The sequence below is a fragment of the Musca vetustissima genome, unplaced genomic scaffold (genome assembly GCF_032173495.1).
Source record: "Musca vetustissima isolate MV318-11 ecotype Yass unplaced genomic scaffold, APGP_CSIRO_Mvet_v1 utg2404, whole genome shotgun sequence".
Classification (NCBI taxonomy): Eukaryota; Metazoa; Arthropoda; class Insecta; order Diptera; family Muscidae; genus Musca; species Musca vetustissima.
In genome coordinates, this window is record NW_026886937.1 from 30227 (window position 1) to 56136 (window position 25910).

The 25910-nt window shown below is 37.2% G+C and overlaps 1 protein-coding gene across 1 annotated transcript; it reads left to right on the forward strand.

Annotated features, from left to right (window-relative positions):
• Positions 1–18935: 18935 nt before the first annotated feature.
• Positions 18936–20230, forward strand: LOC133334425 (odorant receptor 1a-like). Its single transcript, XM_061542721.1, has 4 exons — positions 18936–18987; positions 19628–19875; positions 19958–20113; positions 20174–20230. Exons 1-4 carry the CDS (start codon positions 18936–18938, stop codon positions 20228–20230), a joined length of 513 nt encoding a protein of 170 aa, XP_061398705.1.
• Positions 20231–25910: the final 5680 nt, after the last annotated feature.

Below are 25910 nucleotides of genomic sequence, written 5' to 3' on the forward strand. Positions count from 1 at the left end.
CCTGTGCCGGTTCATCGTTTGCTGGCAGTTGTGCGCCATTGGTGTGTGACTCCCTTCTGTGGAAGTCTTCGCATGGTGGCAAGTTTTCTGAAGGATCGAGTATTTCGTGTGAGAGTGGAAGATAAGATGTTTGAACAGCGGACCACAGGGATCACTGCTAGGACCAGTTATATACCTGTTCGTATGCGACATACCGGAGCCGCCTGAAAGAGGACTGCTATTGACGTACGCTGATAATGTGCTACTTGCGCTACGAGGCCGTTTTGGAAGCACTGTAGAAAGGAGATTGAATGTGTACATGGAAACACTTCACAACTACTTCAACAAATGGGGACTCAAACTCAATGCTGGGGAAGTGTGTAACTGTGGTTTTCAAGGGCAAACCCAAGTCCACGGCAAAGAGTTTCAGAAAATATATTCCAACTATAAAGGTTGGTAATGAATTCATTGGAGTGTCAGACAGGATGAAATATCTTGGATTCATCCTGCACGAAAGGTTCGACTTCTGTCGCCATGTGGATTATGTGCTTTCAAAGGCCAAAAAGATGAACTTTGCCTATCAAAGACTCTTTCGAATGAGAGGAGGACTTTCTTCGGAGGTAAAGTTGCTAATATACAAGCAAATGATTCGTCCCATCATCACCTACTCCTTTGCAGCATGGGCAGATATATCGTCTGCCCAGATGGAAAGGATTAGAATGTGGGAGAGAAATATATTGGCATCATGCGACCAACACTGGATAACAATGGGATATATAGACGTCCGGCTAATAGGAACATCTACAATGCAATCGACTTCAACCGAATCGATGTCTGCATGATGAAATATGCCCTCAACTTCTTGGAAAGGAGTCAGCTTGTGGAAAATGAAATAGTGGAGCGATACCTGGAGTGCAACGAGGAACTCCACTCCATACTTAGAAGGAAACACCTCCCTTCTGCAGCTTTGCTGATGCTGCGAGACGGAGGAATCCTCTACGACGAAGAAGGTCGTCTGATGTACTATCATCGGAGGTACCATAGATTTGACGCCGATATTGAGCCTGTATATAGCACAGCTCAATAAAAATAAATTATATAAAATTTTAGTTTTAAGTTAATTTAAGTTTGTTCATTTTTTGCTTTTTATCCCCTTTCAGCGATTGTTCCATTGTAGAGAGCATGCAAATATTAGTTATATTGGTAGTTGCTTTGGCTATGAAGCTGGGTAGAGGCTATAGTCTGTGGGTGACCAGACTTGAACTGTTTGGGGTTGTAATGTACCTGACTGAAGGTTTCAGTAGCACGGGTATCAGAGGGCCCCTAGGCCAGCGGATCTAGCCTTGCCTTGTATTGGCCGTTTGGGGAGCATCGTGCTGGAGGTGGTATCTGACCACTAGAAAAGGAGAACTTTTAGGTGGGCTCCGCTTATCATCCAAAGAGGTGGTCACGTCCAAATGTGTGTGATTGATTGGTTCCTGCACATTGGTGGACTATTTACATGAAATCGGACGAAACTATATATGGGAGCTATATAGAAATCTGGACCGATTTTCTCGAAACTTGGCAGACATCTCTCTAGTCTCATTTCAGTACGTTGTGTCAAATTTCGTGCAAATCGAAGGATATATAGGGACTTTGGTGCACCATTTACATGAAATCGGACGAAACTATATATGGGAGCTATATCTAAATCTTGGCCGATTTTCACTAAACTTGGCAGACATCATTCTAGACTCAATTCAGTACGTTATGCCAAATATCGTGCAAATCGCAAGATATATGTGGACTTTTGTGCACCATTTACATGAAATCGAACGAAACTATATATGGGAGCTCTATCTAAATCTGTACCGATTTTCACGAAACAAGGCAGACATCACTCTACGCTCAACTCAGTACGTTATGCCAAATTTCGTGCAAATCGAAAGATATATAGCGACTTTGGTGCACCATTTACATGAAATCGGACGAAACTATATATGGGAGCTATATCTAAATCTGGACCGATTTTCTCCAAACTTGGCAGACATCATTCTAGGCTAAATTCAGTACGTTATGCCAAATTTCGTGCAAATCGCAAGATATATGTGGACTTTTGTGCACCATTTACATGAAATCGGACGAAACTATATTTGGGAGGTATATCTAAATCTGAACCGATTTTCTCAAAACTTGGCAGACATCACTCTAGACTGAATTCAGTACGTTATGCCAAATTTCGTGCAAATCGAAGGATATATAATGAAATCGGACGAAACTATATATGGTAGCTATATCCAAATCTGGACCGATTTTCACGAAACTTGGCAGACATAATTCTAGACCTAAATGATTAGGCTGTACCAAATTTCGTGCAAATCGAAAGATATATAGGGACCGTTTACATTAAATCGGTTAAATATATATGGGAGCCGATTTTTCCCAATTTTTTGATCATATGGTGGTTGAGTTGCCAGATTGATCTCAAAAATGTTACGCGCTGTTTTTGACAAAAGGTGCCCTTTTTTATTTTCTTTAATTTTACTATAAAAACTAATGTAAATACTGTATTTTTTAAATAAATATTGTAAAACCACGTTAAATATTACTTCAGCGTTCTTTTTCAACTTGTACGTGCTAAGAAAAACACGTACGATCTCATTTCGTTTTCAATCTACAAGGCTATAAGTGCTCGAATTATATTCCCAATATTTTTTTGGGAATTCAAAATGGAGCTCAACAAATTTGGGAAAATGTTCCACATTCGAGCAAACTCGAAATGCAGCACATGGACGAATATCTGAAAAAGTCCTTAAACTACTAGAGGATCCAATGCTACCAAAAAATGCCACCTCTGTAAAAATCAGCTGGTGCATACTCCTGTTCAGCATTTGACCTTTGAATAGTTCGGTTGTTAGCCCATCGACACATGCTGCTTTACTATTCTTCAGCCGAATAATAGCTTTCTGCCGATGCCTAGGCAGCCAGTGAAAGTAGCTGTGGAGTAATCTGTGTAGACAAATGGGGTTGAAAAAATGTGCCCTAAGCTGGCAGCGAAATGAGTTATTCATCGCCGCAGTCAGGTTCAATTGGGCTTAAAAAAACAAGCCCTTGACTTTAATACGACAAATCGCGCTACGCTGTGTCTGCCGCGAATATCCGAGTGCCGTCACCGTACATCGGGTTTTCGTTGTGCCGTCACCAGTCATAGGGATGCCTCTGTACCATACTAACGTCACCGTTCCTCGAACTGGCTCAAACCTACGAGCTATCCACCTACATTTTATCTCCAATCTATTTCAAACATTTTTTCAAGAAGTGAGTTTTTTAAAAATATTTTTTTAAAGGTCCATCACGAGCGTTTATTTTATATTTTTTTCTATGTCCGCTAATTTTAATTATTTATTTTTCAAGATAATTATGGTGATAAAATCGAGATTGTCAATCAAAATCATTACGACATTTTTTTGGAAATATGTGCAGATCGTCATTTATTTGTGACCCCAAAATATCCAACATCGCAAGTTATAATTTCTAAGGATAAGCATGAACTTGATGTGGATACGTGTATGCAATGTCCCGACAATGATTCGTGTCACCATTGTGAAGCCAATAACGTTCATGATAATGATCTGGATGTTGATTCCGGTATCGATATGGATGTCGATTAGAAAACTTACGATCCTACGTTTTAATTGTAAAGCTACCAGTAAACTTTTCCAAAATCAAATTGTAAAATATACTAAATTTTTTCTAAATTTTAAAAATATATTGTTTTTAATGATTTTTGTTGTGGTTTCAATTTTTTATGATATGGAATGACGCCATCCTAATTGCCTTTACCATGGCGCATGAAGTCCTGACGGATGTGTCATGTAGTCAAATTGACCAGCCATCACTGTGTGATGGCGTAGACAACACATTAGGCTGACAGAATCCCGATCTCTCCATTGAGGTGATCGGCATTCGTCATGTGGACACACACGGTTGCAATTCCGAGTGCATTATTTTGTGTAGTTTGCAAGAATCTGTTTCGCTAAGTGAAAATATATATGGAACAAAATGAGAGATATGATACCGCTTTGCGGTACTTCCATTTTGATTTTACGATATTTGGATTTCTTGCTACGGAACTTCTCGAAATGATCGAACGCTTTGGACAAATCTAACACTGCTTCAATGGATCATTCAGGTGACAGTCGGTGATTTGGACAAATGAAAGACTGCTACAGGTGGACAGACCGACCACGGTAGGTAGAAGTCGGAAATTTAGACCAATCGCAATCTTGGAATTATTTTCTTGCAAAGCCGTTGGTGTGCTATATGGTTTCCTGAAACCATATTGGTGGTTTCGGAAGCGGAAGCAATAGGGACTCTAAAACTTTGACTATTGGTGAATGAAAATAGTCAAGGTTTCAGCGTTCAGGCCCGATATGGAAAGTTTGGTCATTAGAGGAATTCTTCCCGCAGGAACGAATCGTTTTGCCGAATTAGGAAAATTTCACAGAATATTTTCTCATCCTTTCTGGCACATACGGGTGGCGGAATAAGACTTAAGGAGTCAACATTGCATTTTGTAAAGTCGTGCCAGTTGGCTTTATTATAATCATCGTGACCGTTGTGACGATTTTTCATTTTGATACAATATGTGCCACCTTTTTAATTTTTGTGCAACTTGTTGTTGTTTTTAAAAAATAACATAAGCGATTTTTAATTAGGTTGCTTTTTTTAGCAGACGGAGCGATTTTTAATTAGGTTGCTTTTTTAACAGACGGAGCGTTTTTTAATTAGGTTTCATTTTGTTGTAGACGGAGCTATTTTTATTTGGTTGCATTCGCATCTGTGTGTGTGTTTTTCTATTTCTAGAATTTCGATTGCTAATTGTGAACATGAAGCCGGTATAAACAAATAATAAAACAATAAGAAGTTGCTAAATTACAGTTTTATGGATAGGTAAGTACAAAATAATGCAAACGATTGATTTTATGATAATTTGTAGTAAAAATTGGAAATAAGGATGATCATGAACAATCAGTCATATCGATCAATTGAAAGAATTGCCAAATTTAATTTCTCCATTTATCCAGATTCATCTATAGCAAAATCGGTTGGTATAAATTATATGAAAGCAAAGCAAATTGTTAAGTTCCTAGGAAACGAAGGTTTCAACAAATGATGACTAAAATGCAGCAACATTTTACAATTACTTTTAAAAGCGCAAAGATACGATCGGATTTTAAGGTAGAGCTGTAAAAACATCGATATTCCAAACATTAGATAGTTCCTATATTTCATTTCAAACTATCGATATTATCGGTTATGGCAAATATTTCAGACTTAAAAGCGCGCAAATTATATTGGCGTATTGACAAAACATAAGCTATGTAATTTTGTCCGATAATATCGATAGCCAAAACTATTAATCGTTATTCAAATTTAAAAAAAAGAATCGATACAATCGATATAGCCATCGATTTTTTTACAGCTCTAGTTTAGGGATCTGCAGAGCATTTTCGATGTGCCTGAGCTGTAAAAACATCGATATTCCAAACATTAGATAGTTCCTATATTTCATTTCAAACTATCGATATTATCGGTTATGGCAAATATTTCAGACTTAAAAGCGCGCAAATTATATTGGCGTATTGACAAAACATAAGCTATGTAATTTTGTCCGATAATATCGATAGCCAAAACTATTAATCGTTATTCAAATTTAAAAAAAAGAATCGATACAATCGATATAGCCATCGATTTTTTTACAGCTCTAGTTTAGGGATCTGCAGAGCATTTTCGATGTGCCTGAGTGACACCAGATGGGTTTCTTTTGAATCAGTATTGGAGCAGTGGTCTGTATTGCAACACTATTTTATAAGGGAACAGTTTGAAACAAAATGTACAAAATAAATTGAAGGAATATATTCTATTCAACCTGAATTATCAATAACTATATGCTAGTAAGATATATTTGTAGTTTCCATTCCCAACTAACAGCCAGTTGAACACCACATACAAAAAGATTGATGGGGGTTTTATAAAGTAGAAATGAACAGTGTCTTCTTGAAATTTCGTCACGATTTGTAAATCCACTTTTTTGTTATTAATTCATAGTCTTGAATTTTTAGCATTGACAGTATCCCTAAATGGAAACCATTGAAGAGGAGTGTGGGCTGGATCTATCCGCATCTGTCGATACATTTGGGTAATGTCACAATTAAAGTCGATTTTATAAAATCTCGATCGCAATATGAGGATGTTCCAGACGAGTTGTAAAGTCGGATCGAGGCTTTTTCCCGTTAGAGGTTTGGTGGATTATTTATCCCAGTTAATGTGGTGAGCGATGAGGCAGATAACAAACTGTAGAGTTTGTAGAGGAACTGTAGAATTTGTAGGAAACTTCTTGGAGATTTGAGTAGCTCGTCATAATTCCCAGTAGGGCATGATAGATATCAAGCAACGGCTCTGATTGGGTTTAACATAGCGAAGTCCAGGCTTATCTTGGTCCCTCTTTCATCTCAATTGTGGACACTGACCTTCCCGAGGTGTCACTTGGGGTAACTATTTTCATCATCCATTGAAATAGTGATCTTATATGTGCTGCGAGTTCACTCATAAAAACTATAAAAAAATGGGTTGAAGCGTCGGGTTAGTTGGCCACACTCAGCCCCTCTTACTATGAAAAAATAACGAAAAAGAAAAACAACCTACTACAAGTAAAGCTGATGGTTACGCCCTGTATTATAGCAGCCATGAAACGAGACGTGAATTTTGCTGCGGAATTTGAGACGTGAATTTTGATGTGGAGCACAAACACACGGCCAACTGGATTTTTCCTGATCAAGCAACGAAAAATCAAATTGATCATGTTGTGATAGACGGAAGGTACTCGCAGCAAGGTTCGATCTATTGTAACACGGAAACTCGACGTTGAAAAGCTGCAAACACAACAGATAGCAGAAGCATACTTCGCTCAACTTACCCACTTGCATGACGAAAACACTCCTTGTCCCGATAATAGTATAGAAACACAATGGCAAATAATTGCCCACTCCGTACAAACTGCAGCAAAAGCAACACTTGGTTACCAAAAACCACCATCAAGAAATCCATGGTACGATCAGGAATGTCGTAATGCTACTAATGTAAAAAAAAAAAAAACAGCATATAGGGCAACCATACAGACAGTAGCAACACGTAATGCGATGGAGAATTTTTGGGAGAAAAGGAGAGAGGAGAAATGTATTTTCAGAAAAATACGAAATATTCAAGACCGGTGGGCAGATGCTGGTCAGGAGCATACACCAGCTTGTTTGTAAAATTTGGCTAGAGGAATGCATGTCCAATGATTGGAACCTCAGCATCCTGTGTCCCGTGCTATAGAGGAATTAGTCTTGTTCCCATCGCACATAAAATGCTATCCAGTGTGTTGTGTGAATGATTGAAGCCCAAGGTCAATGACATTATTGGACCATACCAATGCGACTTCGGACCTGGCAAATCCACCATTGACCAGATTTTCACTCTACCCCAAATCCTGGAAAAGACCCACGAAAAACACATCGACACATTCCACCTATTCGTCGACTATAAAGTCGCATTCGACAGCCCTATCCGTTCAGAGGTGTTTAAAGCCATGTCTACGGTCAGCAGTTAAAGTCGGAAAGGACCTATCGGAGCCCTTCAATACCGAACGAGGATTCAGACAGGGTGACAGTTTGTCGTGTGACCTGCTCAACATCGTGCTGGAAAAGGTCATACGAGAAAATAATCCAGCTGTTGCTGATAAAGCAAAGGACCAGAATTTCTAAAATTATTGTTAAGGATCAGGATAATCAGGAACGTCCAAACGTTTTAGATGCCAATGGAATTTATAGCGATATTTATGTTAATCACAAGGTGGGTATGATTCTTGATTCTGATGATTTTTTGTGTGTTCAAAATCCAAGTTCTGGACTATTATTTTCACGTAATTTTGTCTTTCCGCGATCAACGATTTTTTGACGTTTCAGTTGGGAATTGAAAAAAACTACTGAAAGGCCTTTACATGTGTCAATTTCATTTCAGTATAATTTCGTTTTTTTTTATTATTATATCTGATGATTCGTTAACGTTACAGCTGAATTATAAATGTTGAAAAATGTCCACCTAGATAATGAAATAAATAAATAGACGAAATCAATACATAATATAAGTGCCACCTACTTCAATACAAAACAAATAAACAATTTTTTATATGGAAATCTTGAGTACTGTATAATTAGTTGTACTATCATTCCACCTGTATTCCTGCATCTTATATCAAGTTTATAAGTACTCTTCACACACATAAGTACTAATATCGGAAATACCTTTTTATACCCTCCACCATAGTATGGAGGGTATATTAATTTTGTCATTCCGTTTGTAACTCATCGAAATATTCATTTCCGACCCTATAAAGTATATATATATTTTTGATCAGGGTAAAATTCTAAGACGATCTAGTCATGCCCGTACAACAGCATCGGATGTTCCACAACCTGTTCGAAAACCAAACTGAAATTTATACTGGTTGTTTTCTAAAAAATGTTTGCAGCTTATTAAAGAAAAATTTTTCTATGATATTGTCGATTACCTTTTAAGTGATTATCTATACTCTTTCGAGTCGAGCTTGATGATCTAAATTTTGCAATGAAAAGGAAAGCCAGGAGAAGAACCTACGTACCCACCATCATGCGACGCGTTTCGCCGTTGGTTAAGCGGCTCATCAGGCATATTGGGCTATGTGGCTTTACAAAGGTCGTACGTTGATAACTTATATTTATTCCGCCCTGTTGCGAAACTTGCATATGCGAATTAAATTCAATTTTGTCAAAGTTCGACATTTTGTCTTCATTCTAGGAACAGTCCTTTTCAAAGCAGATTTTTGTTGTAGCGATGGATAATTAATCCACACACCTACAATTGCTTCCATGGTATACACATGTTTTTGCGCAACCGTTTTGGAAGTGTGTTGATGGCTCAGAACATTAAGTGGTCTTGACAACATTTGTGTTGCTCCGAGGACCTAGGTTCGAGCCCTAGTCGTGCTCGGCTGAAATTAATTTTTGTTATTTGAATTTTTGTGATCAATTTAAAGTGATTTTAAGTGATTATTTATACTCTTTCGAGTCGAAAGAGTATAAATGAAAAGGAAAGCCAGGAGAAGAACCTACGTACCCACCATTATGCGACGCGTTTCGCCGTTGGTTAAGCGGCTCATCAGGCATATTGGTAAAACTGCGACCGGTCAAAATGTTCCCCCAATGTGACACTTTTTATACCCTTCACCACACTGTGGTACAGGGTATTATGTCTTTGTGCATATGCTTGTAACAGGCAAAAGGAAACGAGAATCACTTTCTGAGTCGATTTATGCATGTATGTCCATCCGTCCGTCTGTAGATGTTAAATTGTAAATAAAGTACAGGTCGCATTTATGATCCGATTTGGATGAAACTTGGCTCAAGAACGAACCCTATTGAAATTGGGAAAAATCGGTTCAGATTTAAGGTAGATGGGGCACCAAAGACCTTCTATATTTTTCGATTTGCACGAAATTTGGCACAGAGTACTGAATAAGGTCCAGAATGATGTGTGCCATGTTTTGCTAAAATCGATGAAGATATAGCTCCCATATATATGTTCGTCCGATTTTATGTAAATGGTGCACCAATGCCCCTATATAATATTCAATTTGCACGAAATTTGACATAGAGTACTGAATTAGGTTCAGAATGATGTGTGCTAAGTTTCGTGAAAATCGGGTCAGATTTATATATAGCTCCCATATATATTTTCGTCCGATTTAATGTAAATTGGAAATTGGTTCAGATTTACATATAGCTCTTATATATACTTTCGTCCGATTTTAAGTAAATATGTATCTGTAAAGATACATATGTGCCCATGATTTTGAAAGTGGTATAAGTCAACAATTTTAGAAATCTACTTTATCAGTTTTTACTTGTCAAATCTTAATAAAATAATATAACCTGAAGATAGTGGCAGCATGCCATGCAAATTAAGTCATTAAAATGCATTTATTTTTTAGTTGTTAACTGAAATACAAATATTGTTGGTTTTGATAGTGGTATAAGTCAGTGTGTTCACAAAGTATTTTTGCCATGTCTTCAGATAGTGGTTCAGGTAGGATGAAGTAAAACTTTTAATGTGAAAACCTACTATTTAAAGTTAATTGTAGACATTTTACGGCGAATAAATGGATGTAGTGCTCCCAAGAAATGGAATCGAATAAGAATGATATTGTCTTCTGATGAATCAGATGCAGAACCCATACAAATGGAAGAGCGCAAAATTAAATCTAGAAAGAGGACACGCAATCCACAGAATTATGCACAAAATATAAGAAAAATGAAGAGAAATAGTGGAGAGGAATATGAAACAAAAAACTCTAAGCACGTGAGTGCTAAACTATTCGAAAACAAAGATTGTCTTTGTTCCAAAAAGTGTTTAAATGGAATCGGATACGAAGACAGGAAATCTAATTTTGACTATTTTTTGGAAATTAGCAAATTTCGAAAAACAGAATCTGTTTCTGTGTGGTTTGATTACAAAACAATCAATAAAACAAAAACGCTCCAGAAATCACAAAGGATATATGAGAAAATGGAGTCTTAAGTTTCATCTATATCTAAGTTTAAGTTCGGAAGTTTCTGTTTGCAAAACATTTTTTTTTTTGATACTTTCAAAATATCTAACGGAAGATTAAGCTAGTTCATCTAGAAAAACAGATGAAGAAAAACTTAAAGTAGTACGATATCATATTCGGAGTTTTCCAGCATGTGAGAGCCATTACACGAGATTATGCCACACTTCAGGTCGAAAGTATCTAAGTGCTGACTTAGATATTCGAAAAATGTATGATGGGCTATATGTGGAAACATGTGATGAAAATAATACATCATATGTGAAGGAGTGGACTTATAGAAAAATATTTAATACTGAGTTCAACCTAAATTTTCATACTCCTCGTAAAGACTCGTGCCAAAAGTGTGATTCGATAACACTAAAAATTGAATCATCCAGTTATGAGGACGAAAAGTTGCATCTTATGGAAATTCATGATTCACATCTTAAAAGTGCCGAACAGGCTAGAAAAAGTTTAAAAGATGACATACAAAAAACAAAAGATAACCCGAATGAAATTTACGGATTTACATTTGACCTACAAAAAGCTCTTTCTTATCCAAAACTTTCTGTTTCGGTAGCTTACTATAAGCACAACATGTATGTATACATAAATTTAGGGTTTCATAATTTCCACAATGGAAATGCTAAAATGTATGTATGGGATGAAACAATCGCCTCCAGAGGATCACAGGAAGTTGCGTCCTGCATCTTAAAGCATATTCGGGACATTACCACTCAAATGCATATAATAGCTTACAGTGATGCCTGCTCGGGACAAAATCGAAACATTAACACAGCTTTAATATGGTTAAAAATTGTTCAGTCATCTGATAATAATGTTGGTTTGATAGAAACTAAAATTAAAAAAAAACTAATTACTTATACGTCCCTGAGAATTATTATAATTTATTAGAATCATGTAAGATGAGAAACCCATTTTCGGTAGTACAAATGGATCAAAAAACGATTTTATTTCTACAAAACAACTAAAAGAATCAACGAATAATAGAAAGAAAAACATCAATGGAGAAGCTGTGCCTTGGTGAAAAATAATAGATGTTTTATAAAACTTCAAAGTACTAGACCTCTCACCTAAAAAAGGAAGACCTAGAATATACGGAAATATTGATTTACTTCCATTATACACTACCATTAGACCAATAACAAAAGAAAAACGTAAACATATGATGGATCTGCTACCTTTCTTTATGATTAGTTATATAATTTCTATGCTCATCCTTCAAAACAATATCATTATTAACAATATCTCTCTACATATCGTACTGAGAACTTTTGTAATTCGACTTAAGGGCTTTAGAGTGTTTTCAAACTTATCATTTTTATTTTTTGACCTTCGCCGTCTTTTAAAACAAGCTCTTCTATAGTAGTAAAAGTTTTTGAAGATTTATATTTATGGAAGGAAAAGTATAAAATGACGACTTACACATCAATTGCATCGGCTTGCCAAAAATACACAAAGAAGGAATACCCCTCAGGCCCATATGTTCATCTATTAATTCCCCAACGTATGAACTTTTTACAGACTAATGTTCGAATCTCCAAGTAATATTATTGGATTGTGAGCTTGTGAGCATTTAAAATATTTTCCAAAATATTAATAAAACTTTAAATATAACATTTTTGTGTACGATAAAAAGATGCCAATTTCATAGATTTATTTCTTATTTTAAAATTGATAAAATGTTAACTTTTGCAAACATCTGCAGTGAATTCAAAACGAATATGGAGATATATTGTCGTACCTCCATAGATATCATCCCTGCAGGCATGCACACTTTTATATATTAAGTGAATAATATTTTTTTGCAACCATGTTTCTTGAATTGCTATAATATCAGGCAATTTGTTGAATGACGATAGCAAGCAATTAAACTTATTAAATTTATCAATTGAGGAAACTCTTCTGATGTTAATCTATATATATATAAAAGAGTTGCGTTACTACTAAAAACGGTATTACGGGGGAACGGTTAGGTTTAGAACATTCAAATTTGGTATGCAACTTTGCTTACTATAAGCGAAGTGGTATGTGTGAAAAAATTGGAATTTAGTACTAGAAGGTACTAAAAAGTACAAAATAAAAGTACTAAATGGAACCGGTGGAGATAGATATCTGAAATTTGGTATGTAGCTTAAGCTATTAAAAATAGAAGAATGTGCAAAAATATTTTCTTTTGGAAAATAGTACTAAAACTGTATTACGCCGGAATAGTTGGAAGTAGAACTCTTAAATTTGGTATGCAGCTTTGTCAATGATAAGCAAATCAGAATGTGTGAACAAATTTTGGAAATTAGTACAGAAGGTACTAAAAGTACTAAATATTATACTACGATGGAACCGGTGGAAATAGTATGTAGCTTAACTATTACAAAAGAAGCGATATGCATATTTTTGGAAAATTGCTAAATAATACTAAATATTGTACCGCAGTGAATGTTAAAAATATAAATGTAAATTTAGAGTACAAAAATGTCCAACTATTAATACAAATAATAGGCTTGGTTTATAGAAAATGTGTACTAAATGGCACCAGGGATATAGAATTTGGGTACAAGGCTTTTTCTATGAAAAACAATGCTTTTGGCAATTTTGTTTGACATTTTTACTTAAAGTACTAAATTTTGTATACGACAGAACGAGTAGAGGTAGAATCCTGAAATTTTGTATGTATATTTAGTTATAACAAATTAAAAAGTTTTTTTTTTTAATTTGTAGTAAAAAGTACTAAATAGAAAAGGCTAGAGACATTTATCCGAATTTTAGTATTTGTCTTTGACTATGGCAAATAAAATGTTTTATGGAAATATTTTTCGAACATTTTTACTAAAAGTTACTAATGGTTATGAATAAAGGATTTTTACGTCGAGGATGTACTAAAAATTCCGACATTTTTTTTTTCATTGAGGATTTTGTAATACGTAACGCAATAGAAATTTTAATTCGTACTAAAAGGGCTACCGCTAGCTCTACCGGTTCAACAAATACAAATGGTATCACATCTAGTACATTTCGTATCGTTCTAGTACGAATTTCCAAAAATTCAGCCTTATCTGTCACCTTTGGTGACTGATATGAATCGTGAAGTCAGTCAATCACTTTACTCCATCTATTTTCTTATCTTCTATCGAATCAATTGCATGAAACACTACAGCTACAGTATTTACCTCGTATAAAACGATATAGTTGAGTTGGAATATAGATATCGCTCATGTGACAAGCAAACATTGTCTCGTTGAAATCGTTTAACGACAAGGCATGGATTTTTTAAAAATATTTTTTTCAATGACCTATGATCAATGATCATTAAGAAACATCAGACAACGGCATGAGGTTGAATGACTTCGCCGCGGCAAAAAAAACGGTATTTAGCAGCACCAGATTCAAGCATCTCGATTGGATTTCTCCCGATCGAACAACGAGAAATCAAATTGATCATGTTGTGATAGACGAAAGGCATTCATCCAGTGTTTTAGACGTCCGATTGATCCGGGGAGCGAATGTCGATTCGGACCATTACCTTGTGCCAGCCAAGGTACGCACCGTCTTAATGTAACACGGAAATTTGACGTCGAAAAGCTGCAAACACAACAGATAGCAGAAGCCTACCCGGCTCAACTTACCCAACTGATTGACGAAAGCACCCCTTGTCCCGATAATAATATAGAAGCACAATGGCAGAGAATTGTCCACTCCCTACAAACTGCAGCAAATGTAACACTTGGGTACCAAAGACCATCATCAAGAAATCCGTGGTACGATCAGGAGTGTCGTAATGCTAATGATATGAAAACAGCAGCGTATAGGGCAACCCTGCGGACAGTAGCAACACGTAATGCGATGGAGGATTATCGGGAGAAAAGGAGAGAGGAGAAACGTATTTTCAGAAAAAAATAAGAAAGAGCAAGAAAAACGTGAGCGTGAGCAAATCGAGATGTACAGGAGTCAGAATGAAGTCCGAAAATTCTACCAACGGGGAAAACACCAAACCGAAGGCTTTGGTGCAGGCACATCCTCCTGTAGAGATAAAGAAGGAAACCTGGTGACAGATACAGACCGCGTGCTGAGGATCTGGAAGGAGCATTTTGAAAAACTTCTGGTATCAAATAGTAGCAGTGAAGTGGATACCCCAGAACCAATAAGAGATGACGGTATAGAGTGTATGCCAGATAGCCAAGATGAAGTCAGAATAGCAATCAATCGGCTGAAGAATAATAAAGCAGCAGGTACCGATGGGTTACAAGCTGAACTATTCAAGACTGGTGGTCAGATTCTGGTAAGGAGCATGCACCAGCTGATTAGTACGATTTGGCTAGAAGAATACATGCCCAATGATTGGAACCTCATCATCCTGTGTCCCGTGCACAAAAAGGAGACAAGACGACGATATGTGCCAAATATAGAGGAATACGTATCCTTCCCATCGCATACAAAGTGCTATCCAGGGTATTGTGTGAACGACTGAAGTCAATGGGCAACGACATTATTGGACCATACCAATGAGGCTTCAGACCTGGCAAATCCACCATTGACCAGATTTTTACTCTGCGCCAAATCCTGGAAAAGACCCACGAAAAACACATCCACACATTCCACCTATTCGTCGACATGTTTAAAGCCATGTCTACGTTCGGTATTCCTGCAAAATTAATACGGCTATGCAGGATAACTTTAAATGGCACGAGGATTCAGACAAGGTGATAGTTTGTCGTGTGATCTTTTTAACATCCTGCATCATACGAGAGGCAAAAGTGAACAGAAATGGCACTCTGTGCACCAAACAAGACATGTTACTCGCCTACGCCGATGACATCGACATAATGGGTCGAACACTGAGAGCGGTAAAAACCACCTTTGAACAAATTGAGAAGTAGTCTGCCAAAGTGGGTCTGACAGTAAACGGCGAAAAGACCAAGCTGATGGTATCAACACGTCCAGTAGACTCGGACCAACTCTGGAATTTGAGAACTACAGCTTCGAGGTAGTCAAAGATTTTATATACCTTGGTACCGATATAAATAAAACGAATGACATCAGTTTTGAAATTCGGAGAAGTGATGGCCAACTCTACTATGGTCTGAGCAAACAACTCAAAAGCAAGGCCACTTCCCGCCAGACCAAACTCACACTCTACAAGACGCTGATACTACCGGTGTTGTTATATGGATCTGAAGCAGCTCTTGGAGTGTTTGATAGAAAAATTCTCCGAAAGATCTATGGGTCGATCTGCGTTGATGGTGAATATCGCCGTCGAATGAACCATGAGTTGTACCAGCTATTCTCGGACATCGACATTGTTAGAGGTATTGAGCTGCAGCGACTACGTTGGCTAGGTCATGTTGTGAGAATGGATGAAGATGCCCCAACCCAGAAGGCATATAAAAGCGAACCAGCTGATGGTTCAAGCAGAAGGGGAAGGCCAAGAATACGTTGGAAAGGTCAAGTCGAAGACAACATTGCAAATTGGAAAAACTGCGCAAAAGACCGACGCGCCTGGAAATCTTTTCTAAGTTTGGCTTATGGAACGAAAGTTCTGTCACAAGGCAGCCAAGTAAGTAGGGGAGACTGGGGCACCTTCGGCACTTTTTTTTTAGACCTCTATATCTCAGTACATATTCAACATATATAAAAACTTTATGGCTGATTATTGTCCTCTGACACTTAATTATAAAAAATAGTACCAAAAAGATATAAAAAAATAGTGTAAGTTAAAAAATTTTACAGTTTTATAAAAAAGTCAAATTCGCCGAATGTGCCCCAACCCGGGTTAGCTTCGGCGTTTGATGGGGCACATTCGGCGCCATAGTCATAGCCGGGTATTTGTCATCGCTATCAGTCTGGTTGAAATTCTGATCCCCTAAAGGCTCTATTTGGTTTTAATACGCCACACAATGTTTGAATTATAGGACTTTATTTTCTCGCGGCGGACGTTTACATCTCAAGGTCGCACACACCATCAGAAATAGGGGTTTTCTATCGCATTTTCGTCAATACAAAAAACGAACCATATTAAAGGATTAGTTTTAAAGACAAACTCAAAAACATTTTAAGGAAATAATATTGCACAATCTGTAAATGGCCGAATGTGCCCCACTTTAAAATGCCGAATGTACCCCGAATGTACTTTTTATAGTTTTTCTCATTTTTTTGATCAGTTTTGTAAAAAAAATATATTTTTAAATATTTATATAATAATACACATCGTAGTTAACCACTTTGTAATAATATTACCTTAAAAATTTTTATACACGAAATACTTACGAAATGGAATTGAAATATTACAGAAACATCTATAAAAATACAAAAACCCATGTATCTAAATAAGCTTATTAGCTAGAAATTTCAAACTTTGTGTCAGTTATCTATTTCGATATCCGATACTTCTGTATCGAAACTAGTGATGTACGGTGAGAGCTTCATATCGAAAACGCGATTGCCGAAGGTGCCCCGATGCCGAAGGTGCCCCAGTCTCCCCTACACAAGGAAAAATATTTTTAAAGAATCCACGCCTAAGGATGGACTTGGAAAAAATATTTTTAAAAGATCCACCCCTATGAATCTTCTTAATTTTTAAAATTTAATTGTCCTTTTTCTCGATAATTTTCGCCATGTGCGAAAAGTGTCAAGCGATTAATTTTGCAGGTGCAATTTAGCTAACATTGGTAATGCAACAACAACAAACCAACTATCCAAATAATTTGAATATGAATTCTTAAATAATCGAAATTATCCTGAAAAAAAATATGCGTACGAATGCCAAGCAGGCATTTGAGTTGTATTTTAAATTCCCAACTGAAGTGACCTGAAAATGTCCGTTGCGGATAGACAAAATTTGGAATATTTAAGTGTACAGTATGGGGCCTTTATGACCTTAGGTTTGGATATTGGTGTAACAACGGGACGACGCCGGGGATTACTGAAGTCCGTTTGGAAATTCGCCTTCAATATGTTGTGTACTTTTTATATGCAATATGGATTCGGAAATTTCGTCATACATAGTATTACGGATATTGATGCGATCACAGCCTCGTTGTCCATGTTTAATCAGTGTATCTTGTTAACCTTTAAAGTTTCGCTTATTATCCTCAAGGGTGAAGAGATGTTGAAATTAATATGGGATATGAATATTCTAAGCAGGGGTGGTGAGTATGGAGTAAGGGTGGGGGAGGATGAGATTTTATATCCAAGAAATTTGTGGGTGTATTTTTTCTTCTTCCAGTCAATGCCATGGAATATGAAAAATGGCTATCGGAAAATCGCAATGGCAAATTAATTGCCTTGGGCTATTTCTATGCCTGTTGGGCCGCCGTGACCTGTGTTGCTGTTATACCCTGGATTTTTCTACTCTATGAATATTTTCAAGGGATGGGTGTTAATCTAAGATTGCCATTTCAGGTGGAGTAAGTTGGGAATTTTATTTAAATAATTTTTTCAGGGTCCATTCCAGGGTGGGATTTTTTAGAAATATTTTTTTTTGGTCCATGGTAAGGATTTTATAAAAATATTTTTTTAAGGTTCACCCGAAGGTGGGGAGTTTAAAAAATCAATACGTACATTGAAATTTGTTGAAGATTTAAATCGCCTCTATGGTGAAATTCTTTGGGGTGAAATATCGATGAGCTGTCTGCAGATATGTTTTCTACTCTATTCGCTGGCAAATGATGAGAACTTCGCCAATATACCATTTCATTTTGTTGCCTCGGCGGCCATAACAATGCAGCTGATGATCTATTGTTTCGGGGGGAGAAGTTGAAAAATGTGGTGAGGGGGGCAGAGGGAGGATCAAAAATCGAAGTTCTGAAAATTAATTTGAGATTCATTTCTGTTTAATTCGATTCCGCAGAACGACATGCTTTCTGATGACATCTATATGGCAATGCCCTGGGAGAAAATGTATCCATCGGAAAAGAAGCTGATGCTGCTGCCGCTGTTAAGGACCCAAAAAGAGACTTCGTTGACGGGATTGTATTTCATTATCAATCGGAATTTATTGGTTTTTGTAGGTCCATTAATCAGCACCTAAAAAAGTATTTAAAATTGTATTATTATTCTCTTGCAGATTTTCAAGACGGCCTTTTCTTTTATTACCCTACTTGGGGCCATCAAGGAAGTATAAGGATATTCTTAACCTGCAGCCTTCAATTTTGAATTCAGCACCTTAGGGCACAGTTGTAGATGTAGAAGTTTTAATAATAGATACCACCATAGATCACAGGATACAATTGTGTTTTATTTCACAAATATTTTTCAAAAAATCCCCACCTGAGAATGGACCTTTACAAAAATGTCTTGTATGAAATTGAATGATTCGTTGGTTGTAGATCCCTGTAAGACATGTATGGTTGGAAAGATTCATGCAACACCGTTTCCTAAGCATATTTACTTACTTAGCTGGCTTGTGGCAGAACTTCGTTCTATAAGCCGAGCTTAGAAAAGATTTCCAGGCGCGTCGGTCTTTTGCGCAGTTTTTCCAATTTGAAAGACCATTTTCGGCGCTGTTGTCTTCGACTTGATCTTTCCAACGTATTCTTGGCCTTCCTTTGGAACCTCAGCATCCTGCGTCCCGTGCACAAAAAAGGAGACAAGACGATATGTGCCAATTATAGAGGAATAAGTTTCCTTCCCATCGCATATAAAGTGCGTACTGTGTGGACTACTGAAGCCAATGGTCAATGACATTATTGGACCATACTCATGTGGCTTCAGACCTGACAAATCCACCATTGACCAGATTTTCACTCTACGCCAATTCCTGGAAAAAAACCCACGAAAAACACATCGACACATACCACCTCTTCGTCAACTATAAAGCCGCATTCGACAGCCCTATCCGTTCAGAGGTGTATAAAGCGTTTGGCATTCCTGCAAAATTAATTCGGCTATGCAGGTTAACTTTAACAGGCACAAGCAGCAGAAGTTAATGTCGGAAGGACCTTTTGGTCCATGGTAAGGATTTTATAAAAATATTTTTTTAAGGTTCACCCGAAGGTGGGGAGTTTAAAAAATCAATACGTACATTGAAATTTGTTGAAGATTTAAATCGCCTCTATGGTGAAATTCTTTGGGGTGAAATATCGATGAGCTGTCTGCAGATATGTTTTCTACTCTATTCGCTGGCAAATGATGAGAACTTCGCCAATATACCATTTCATTTTGTTGCCTCGGCGGCCATAACAATGCAGCTGATGATCTATTGTTTCGGGGGGGAGAAGTTGAAAAATGTGGTGAGGGGGGCAGAGGGAGGATCAAAAATCGAAGTTCTGAAAATTAATTTGAGATTCATTTCTGTTTAATTCGATTCCGCAGAACGACATGCTTTCTGATGACATCTATATGGCAATGCCCTGGGAGAAAATGTATCCATCGGAAAAGAAGCTGATGCTGCTGCCGCTGTTAAGGACCCAAAAAGAGACTTCGTTGACGGGATTGTATTTCATTATCAATCGGAATTTATTGGTTTTTGTAGGTCCATTAATCAGCACCTAAAAAAGTATTTAAAATTGTATTATTATTCTCTTGCAGATTTTCAAGACGGCCTTTTCTTTTATTACCCTACTTGGGGCCATCAAGGAAGTATAAGGATATTCTTAACCTGCAGCCTTCAATTTTGAATTCAGCACCTTAGGGCACAGTTGTAGATGTAGAAGTTTTAATAATAGATACCACCATAGATCACAGGATACAATTGTGTTTTATTTCACAAATATTTTTCAAAAAATCCCCACCTGAGAATGGACCTTTACAAAAATGTCTTGTATGAAATTGAATGATTCGTTGGTTGTAGATCCCTGTAAGACATGTATGGTTGGAAAGATTCATGCAACACCGTTTCCTAAGCATATTTACTTACTTAGCTGGCTTGTGGCAGAACTTCGTTCTATAAGCCGAGCTTAGAAAAGATTTCCAGGCGCGTCGGTCTTTTGCGCAGTTTTTCCAATTTGAAAGACCATTTTCGGCGCTGTTGTCTTCGACTTGATCTTTCCAACGTATTCTTGGCCTTCCTTTGGAACCTCAGCATCCTGCGTCCCGTGCACAAAAAAGGAGACAAGACGATATGTGCCAATTATAGAGGAATAAGTTTCCTTCCCATCGCATATAAAGTGCGTACTGTGTGGACTACTGAAGCCAATGGTCAATGACATTATTGGACCATACTCATGTGGCTTCAGACCTGACAAATCCACCATTGACCAGATTTTCACTCTACGCCAATTCCTGGAAAAAAACCCACGAAAAACACATCGACACATACCACCTCTTCGTCAACTATAAAGCCGCATTCGACAGCCCTATCCGTTCAGAGGTGTATAAAGCGTTTGGCATTCCTGCAAAATTAATTCGGCTATGCAGGTTAACTTTAACAGGCACAAGCAGCAGAAGTTAATGTCGGAAGGACCTCTCGGAGCCCTTTAATACCGAACGAGGTTTCAGACAAGGTGATAGTTTGTCGTGTGAACTTTTTAACATCTTGCTGGAAAAGGTCATACGAGAGGCAAAAGTGAACAGAAATGGCACTCTGTACAACAAACAACACATGTTACTCGCCTACGCCGATGACATCGACATAATTGGTCGAACATTGCGAGAAGAAATTGAAAAGGAGTCTGCCAAAGTGGGGGTCTGGCAGTAAATGGCGAGAAGACCAAGCTGATGGTATTAACGCACAAGACGTCCAGTAGACTCGGACCCACTGTGGAACTTGAGAACTACAGTTTCGAGGTAGTCAACGATTTTATATACCTTGGTACCGCCATAAATAAAACGAATGACATCAGTTTGGAGATTCGGAGAAAGATAGTGATGGCCAACCGATGCTAATATGGTCTGAGCAAACAACTCAAAAGCAAGGCCACCTCCCGTCAGACCAAACTCACACTCTACAAGACGCTGATACTACCCGTGTTGTTATATGGATCTGAAGCATGGGTATTTACGCAAGCAGATGAGGCAGCTCATGGAGTGTTTGAGAGAAAAATTCTCCGAAAGATCTATGGGCCGATCAGCGTTGACGGTGACGAATATCGCCGTCGGATGAACCATGAGTTGTACCAGCTATTCTCGGACATCGACATTGTTAGACGTATTGAGCTGCAGCGACTACTTTGGCTAGTTATGTTGTGAGAATGGATGAAGATGCCCCAGTCCAGAAGGCCTATAAAAGTGAACCCTTCAGCTCGTCTATGAAAGACTCCCTTCAGCTCGTCTATGAAAGACTCCCTTTCAGCTCGTCTGTGAAAGACTCCCTTCAGTTCGTCTGTGAAAGAGTCCCTTCAGTTCGTCTATGAAAGACCCCCAATCAGCTCGTCTATGAAAGACTCCCTTTCAGCTCGTCTATGAAAGACTCCCTTTCAGCTCGTCTATGAAAGACTCCCTTCTTCCTCGTCTATGAAAGACTCCCTTTCAGGTCGTGTATGAAAGACTCCCTTTCAGGTCGTCTATGAAAGACTCCCTTTCAGCTCGTCTATGAAAGACTCCCTTCAGGTCGTCTATGAAAGACTCCCTTCAGCTCGTCTATGAAAGGAAAGACTCCCTACAGCTCGTCTATGAAAGGAAAGACTCCCTACATGGAAGAGACTCCCTTCAGCTCGTCTATGGAAGAGACTCCCTTCAGTTCGTCTATGGAAGAGACTCCCTTCAGCTCGTCTATGGAAGAGACTCCCTTCAGTTCGTCTATGGAAGAGAGTCCCTTCAGTTCGTCTATGGAAGAGACTCCCTTCAGCTCGTCTGTGAAAGAGACTCCCTTCAGCTCGTCTGTGAAAGAGACTCCCTTCAGCTCGTCTGTGAAAGAGACTCCCTTCAACTCGTCTATGAAGGAGACTCCCTTCAGCTCGTCTATGAAAGAGACTCCCTTCAGCTCGTCTATGAAAGAGACTCCCTTCAGCTCGTCTATGATAGACTCCCTTCAGCTCGTCTATGAAAAAGACTCCCTTCAGCTCGTCTATGAAAGAGACTCCCTACAGCTCGTCTATGAAAGACTCCCTACAGCTCGTCTATGAAAGACTCCCTACAGCTCGTCTATGAAAGACTCCCTACAGCTCGTCTATGAAAGGGAAGACTCCCTACAGCTCGTCTATGAAAGGAAAGACTCCCTACAGCTCGTCTATGAAAGGAAAGACTCCCTACAGCTCGTCAATGAAAGGAAAGACTCCCTACAGCTCGTCTATGAAAGGAAAGACTCCCTACAGCTCGTCTATGAAAGGAAAGACTCCCTACAGCTCGTCTATGAAAGGAAAGACTCCCTACAGCTCGTCTATGAAAGGAAAGACTCCCTTCAGCTATGAAAGACCCCCAATCAGCTCGTCTATGAAAGACCCCCAATCAGGTCGTCTATAAAAGACCCCCAATCAGCTCGTCTATGAAAGAGACTCCCTTCAGCTCGTCTATGAAAGAGACTCCCTTCAGCTCGTCTATGAAAGAGACTCCCTTCAGCTCGTCTATGAAAGAGGCTCCCTTCAGCTCGTCTATGAAAGAGGCTCCCTTCAGCTCGTCTATGAAAGAGACTCCCTTCAGCTCGTCTATGAAAGAGACTCCCTTCAGCTCGTCTATGAAAGAGACTCCCTTCAGCTCGTCTATGAAAGCGACTCCCCCCATCAGCTCGTCTATGAAAGCGACTCCCCCCATCAGCTCGTCTATGAAAGCGACTCCCCCCATCAGCTCGTCTATGAGAGCGACTCCCCCCATCAGCTCGTCTATGAGAGCGACTCCCCCCATCAGCTCGTCTATGAAAGCGACTCCCCCCATCAGCTCGTCTATGAAAGCGACTCCCCCCATCAGCTCGTCTATGAAAGCGACTCCCCCCATCAGCTCGTCTATGAAAGAGACTCCCTTCAGCTCGCCTATGAAAGAGACTCCCTTCAGCTCGCCTATGAAAGAGACTCCCTTCAGCTCGCCTATGAAAGAGACTCCCTTCAGCTCGTCTATGAAAGAGACTCCCTTCAGCTCGTCTATGAAAGAGACTCCCTTCAGCTCGTCTATGAAAGATGGTTCGCGCAGAAGGGGAAGGCCAGGAATACGTTAGAAAGATCAAATCGAAGACAATATCGCCGAAAATGGTCTTTCAAATTGGAACTGCTCAAAAGACCGACGCGCCTGGAAATCTTTTCTAAGCCCGGCTTATGGAATGTAAGTTCTGTCACAAGCCATCTAAGTGAGTAATATTCGTCTTTAAATTGTTCCCCAAAATAAAAACCGATTTGTTTTTAATAAATTTTCCATATCGTTCTTTATACGGAATTATTTATTTGTTGTTTTTTTTTGTTTCTTTGTCAACTACAATTTAATTGTATTTTGTTTGGTTGTTGTTGTTGTTGTTGTAATAATTAATTTACTAATAATTGTTGTTTATTTTTATTTTTTTAATTGTGGAGGGGTTAGATGTAACGGACGTTTAACTATTTTTTTCTTTGAGATGACATTTTTTTTTATTTGAGTGGATGAACTAAAGCTAAAAAGGATAACAATGAGAGTTCTCTTCTCTTTTAAATTAATTGACAATACATAATAATGATGATGATTCGAGTTGCCAACTATATAAAATTACAATTACAAATGATGGCAATTCTATTGCAAGCAATGCAGTAGTTGGTGGTGATGCCGTTGTTATGAGTGATGATACATTTATTTGGTGTTGGCAACACTAGAAAGCCATGTGCAGGTGACTTGTTGGTGTTGCCAAACAAATCAAAATGGTATTATAGTATAGTTGGCAAGCTTAGTTTGTTTAATTTAAATTGGCAAATCCGTGGTTTGTTTTTGCCATGAGAAAATGGTGGAATTTTTTTTAAAACTAATTAAAATTATTATTTTTTTTTTATTAAAAAATAAATTATTATTTAATAAAATATTATTTGCATAACCAAACTAAATAGGAACATGGTATAGTAACAAAATAGTAATATTAAAAAAATAAAAAAAAATTATTTAATATTTAAAAAAAAAATTTAACATAGGAATTTGTTTGACAAGGTATATCAATCAGTATATAAGCATATCATTTATATTATATCAAATAAATTATATAGTATGTGTGTGTGTGTTCTCTATATTATGTATATATAAATGTATAAAACTTAATTTTTATATATTAATATTATTTATTTATTCATTTTTTTTTAATTTTTAGTATCATGTTTGGTTTTGTTTGGCTGAGCTCTTTATTTTGGTTTAGTTTGGTTTGGAAAAAAATCTGACATGGCCAGAGTGAAATAAATACTGAAACTGAAGTGGAAAAAATTATTTTTAGAGGGTCTCAAGACATTTAGTAGTGAAAATAATAAAAATTAGAAAAAATCGGATATAAGAAACTAGTGATTTTTGGAGTTATGGCAGAAAAAATTATGTACAAGCACATTTCTTATATAAAAAATATGAATTTTTATAAGGTTTTTTATACCAAATTATGAAAAACGGATATAAGAAACTAGTGATTTTGGGGGAAATTTCTACATTTTTGGAATTTTTGCAGAAAAATTGTGTACAAGTATATAAATAATTGATAATTTTTTAAAAATTTGCACAACAAATTCGAGTTTCTTATAAGCGGTTTTTTTTCTAAAACTTTAAATTTTTTATAAGAAACTATGGATTTTTCAACATTTTCTTTTATTTAATGAAAACTTATAATTTTCTCTGTTAATTTTGTGACAAAAATTTTTGAAAAAGCGAAAATTTCGGATATAAGAAACAATAATTATATATATATACCCAAAGTAGAGATTATTTTCACTATAGTTTAATTTCTTATATAAAAATATGCATTTTTATAAGATTTTTTATACAAAATTATGAAAAAAAAATAAAAAACCGGATATAAGGAGCTGGTGACTTTAGGGGAAAAATTTTAATTTTTTGAGTATTTTTGTCATAAAATAATGAGACGGTACATACTATTTAATGATTTTTCAAAAATTTGCACAAAAAATCGAGTTTCTTAGTTTGTTATAAGCGTTTTTTTCATATTAACAAAATTTCGCTTATAAGAAACAACTATTTTTTTCGAAAATATTCACTTCTTATGTGTTTCTGTGATAATGTAGAACATTTTAGGTACAAAATCAAGTCAAATTTGCCAAATTTTGCAAAAATTCGGATATAAGAAACTATGAGATTTTTAAAAAATTTTCAATTTTTATGAAGTTTTGTGATTTCTTATGATATTTGCTGGTCTAAATCAAGTCCTATTTGTCAAGTATGCAAAAATTCGGATATAAGAAACAATGAGACTTTTGAAATTTTAATGGGATTTTATGATTGTGTTTGA

What these genes read in the sequence shown, in the direction of transcription:
- LOC133334425 (XM_061542721.1), top strand. Translation starts at nt 18,936, where the DNA reads ATGTCTTGTATGAAATTGAATGATTCGTTGGTTGTAGATCCCTGTAAG. An exon ending in TGTAGATCCCTGTAAGACAT is followed by an intron (nt 18,988 to 19,627) that starts GTATGGTTGGAA and finishes TATTTTTTTAAG; the next exon opens with GTTCACCCGAAGGTGGGGAG. An exon ending in GGGAGAAGTTGAAAAATGTG is followed by an intron (nt 19,876 to 19,957) that starts GTGAGGGGGGCA and finishes TCGATTCCGCAG; the next exon opens with AACGACATGCTTTCTGATGA.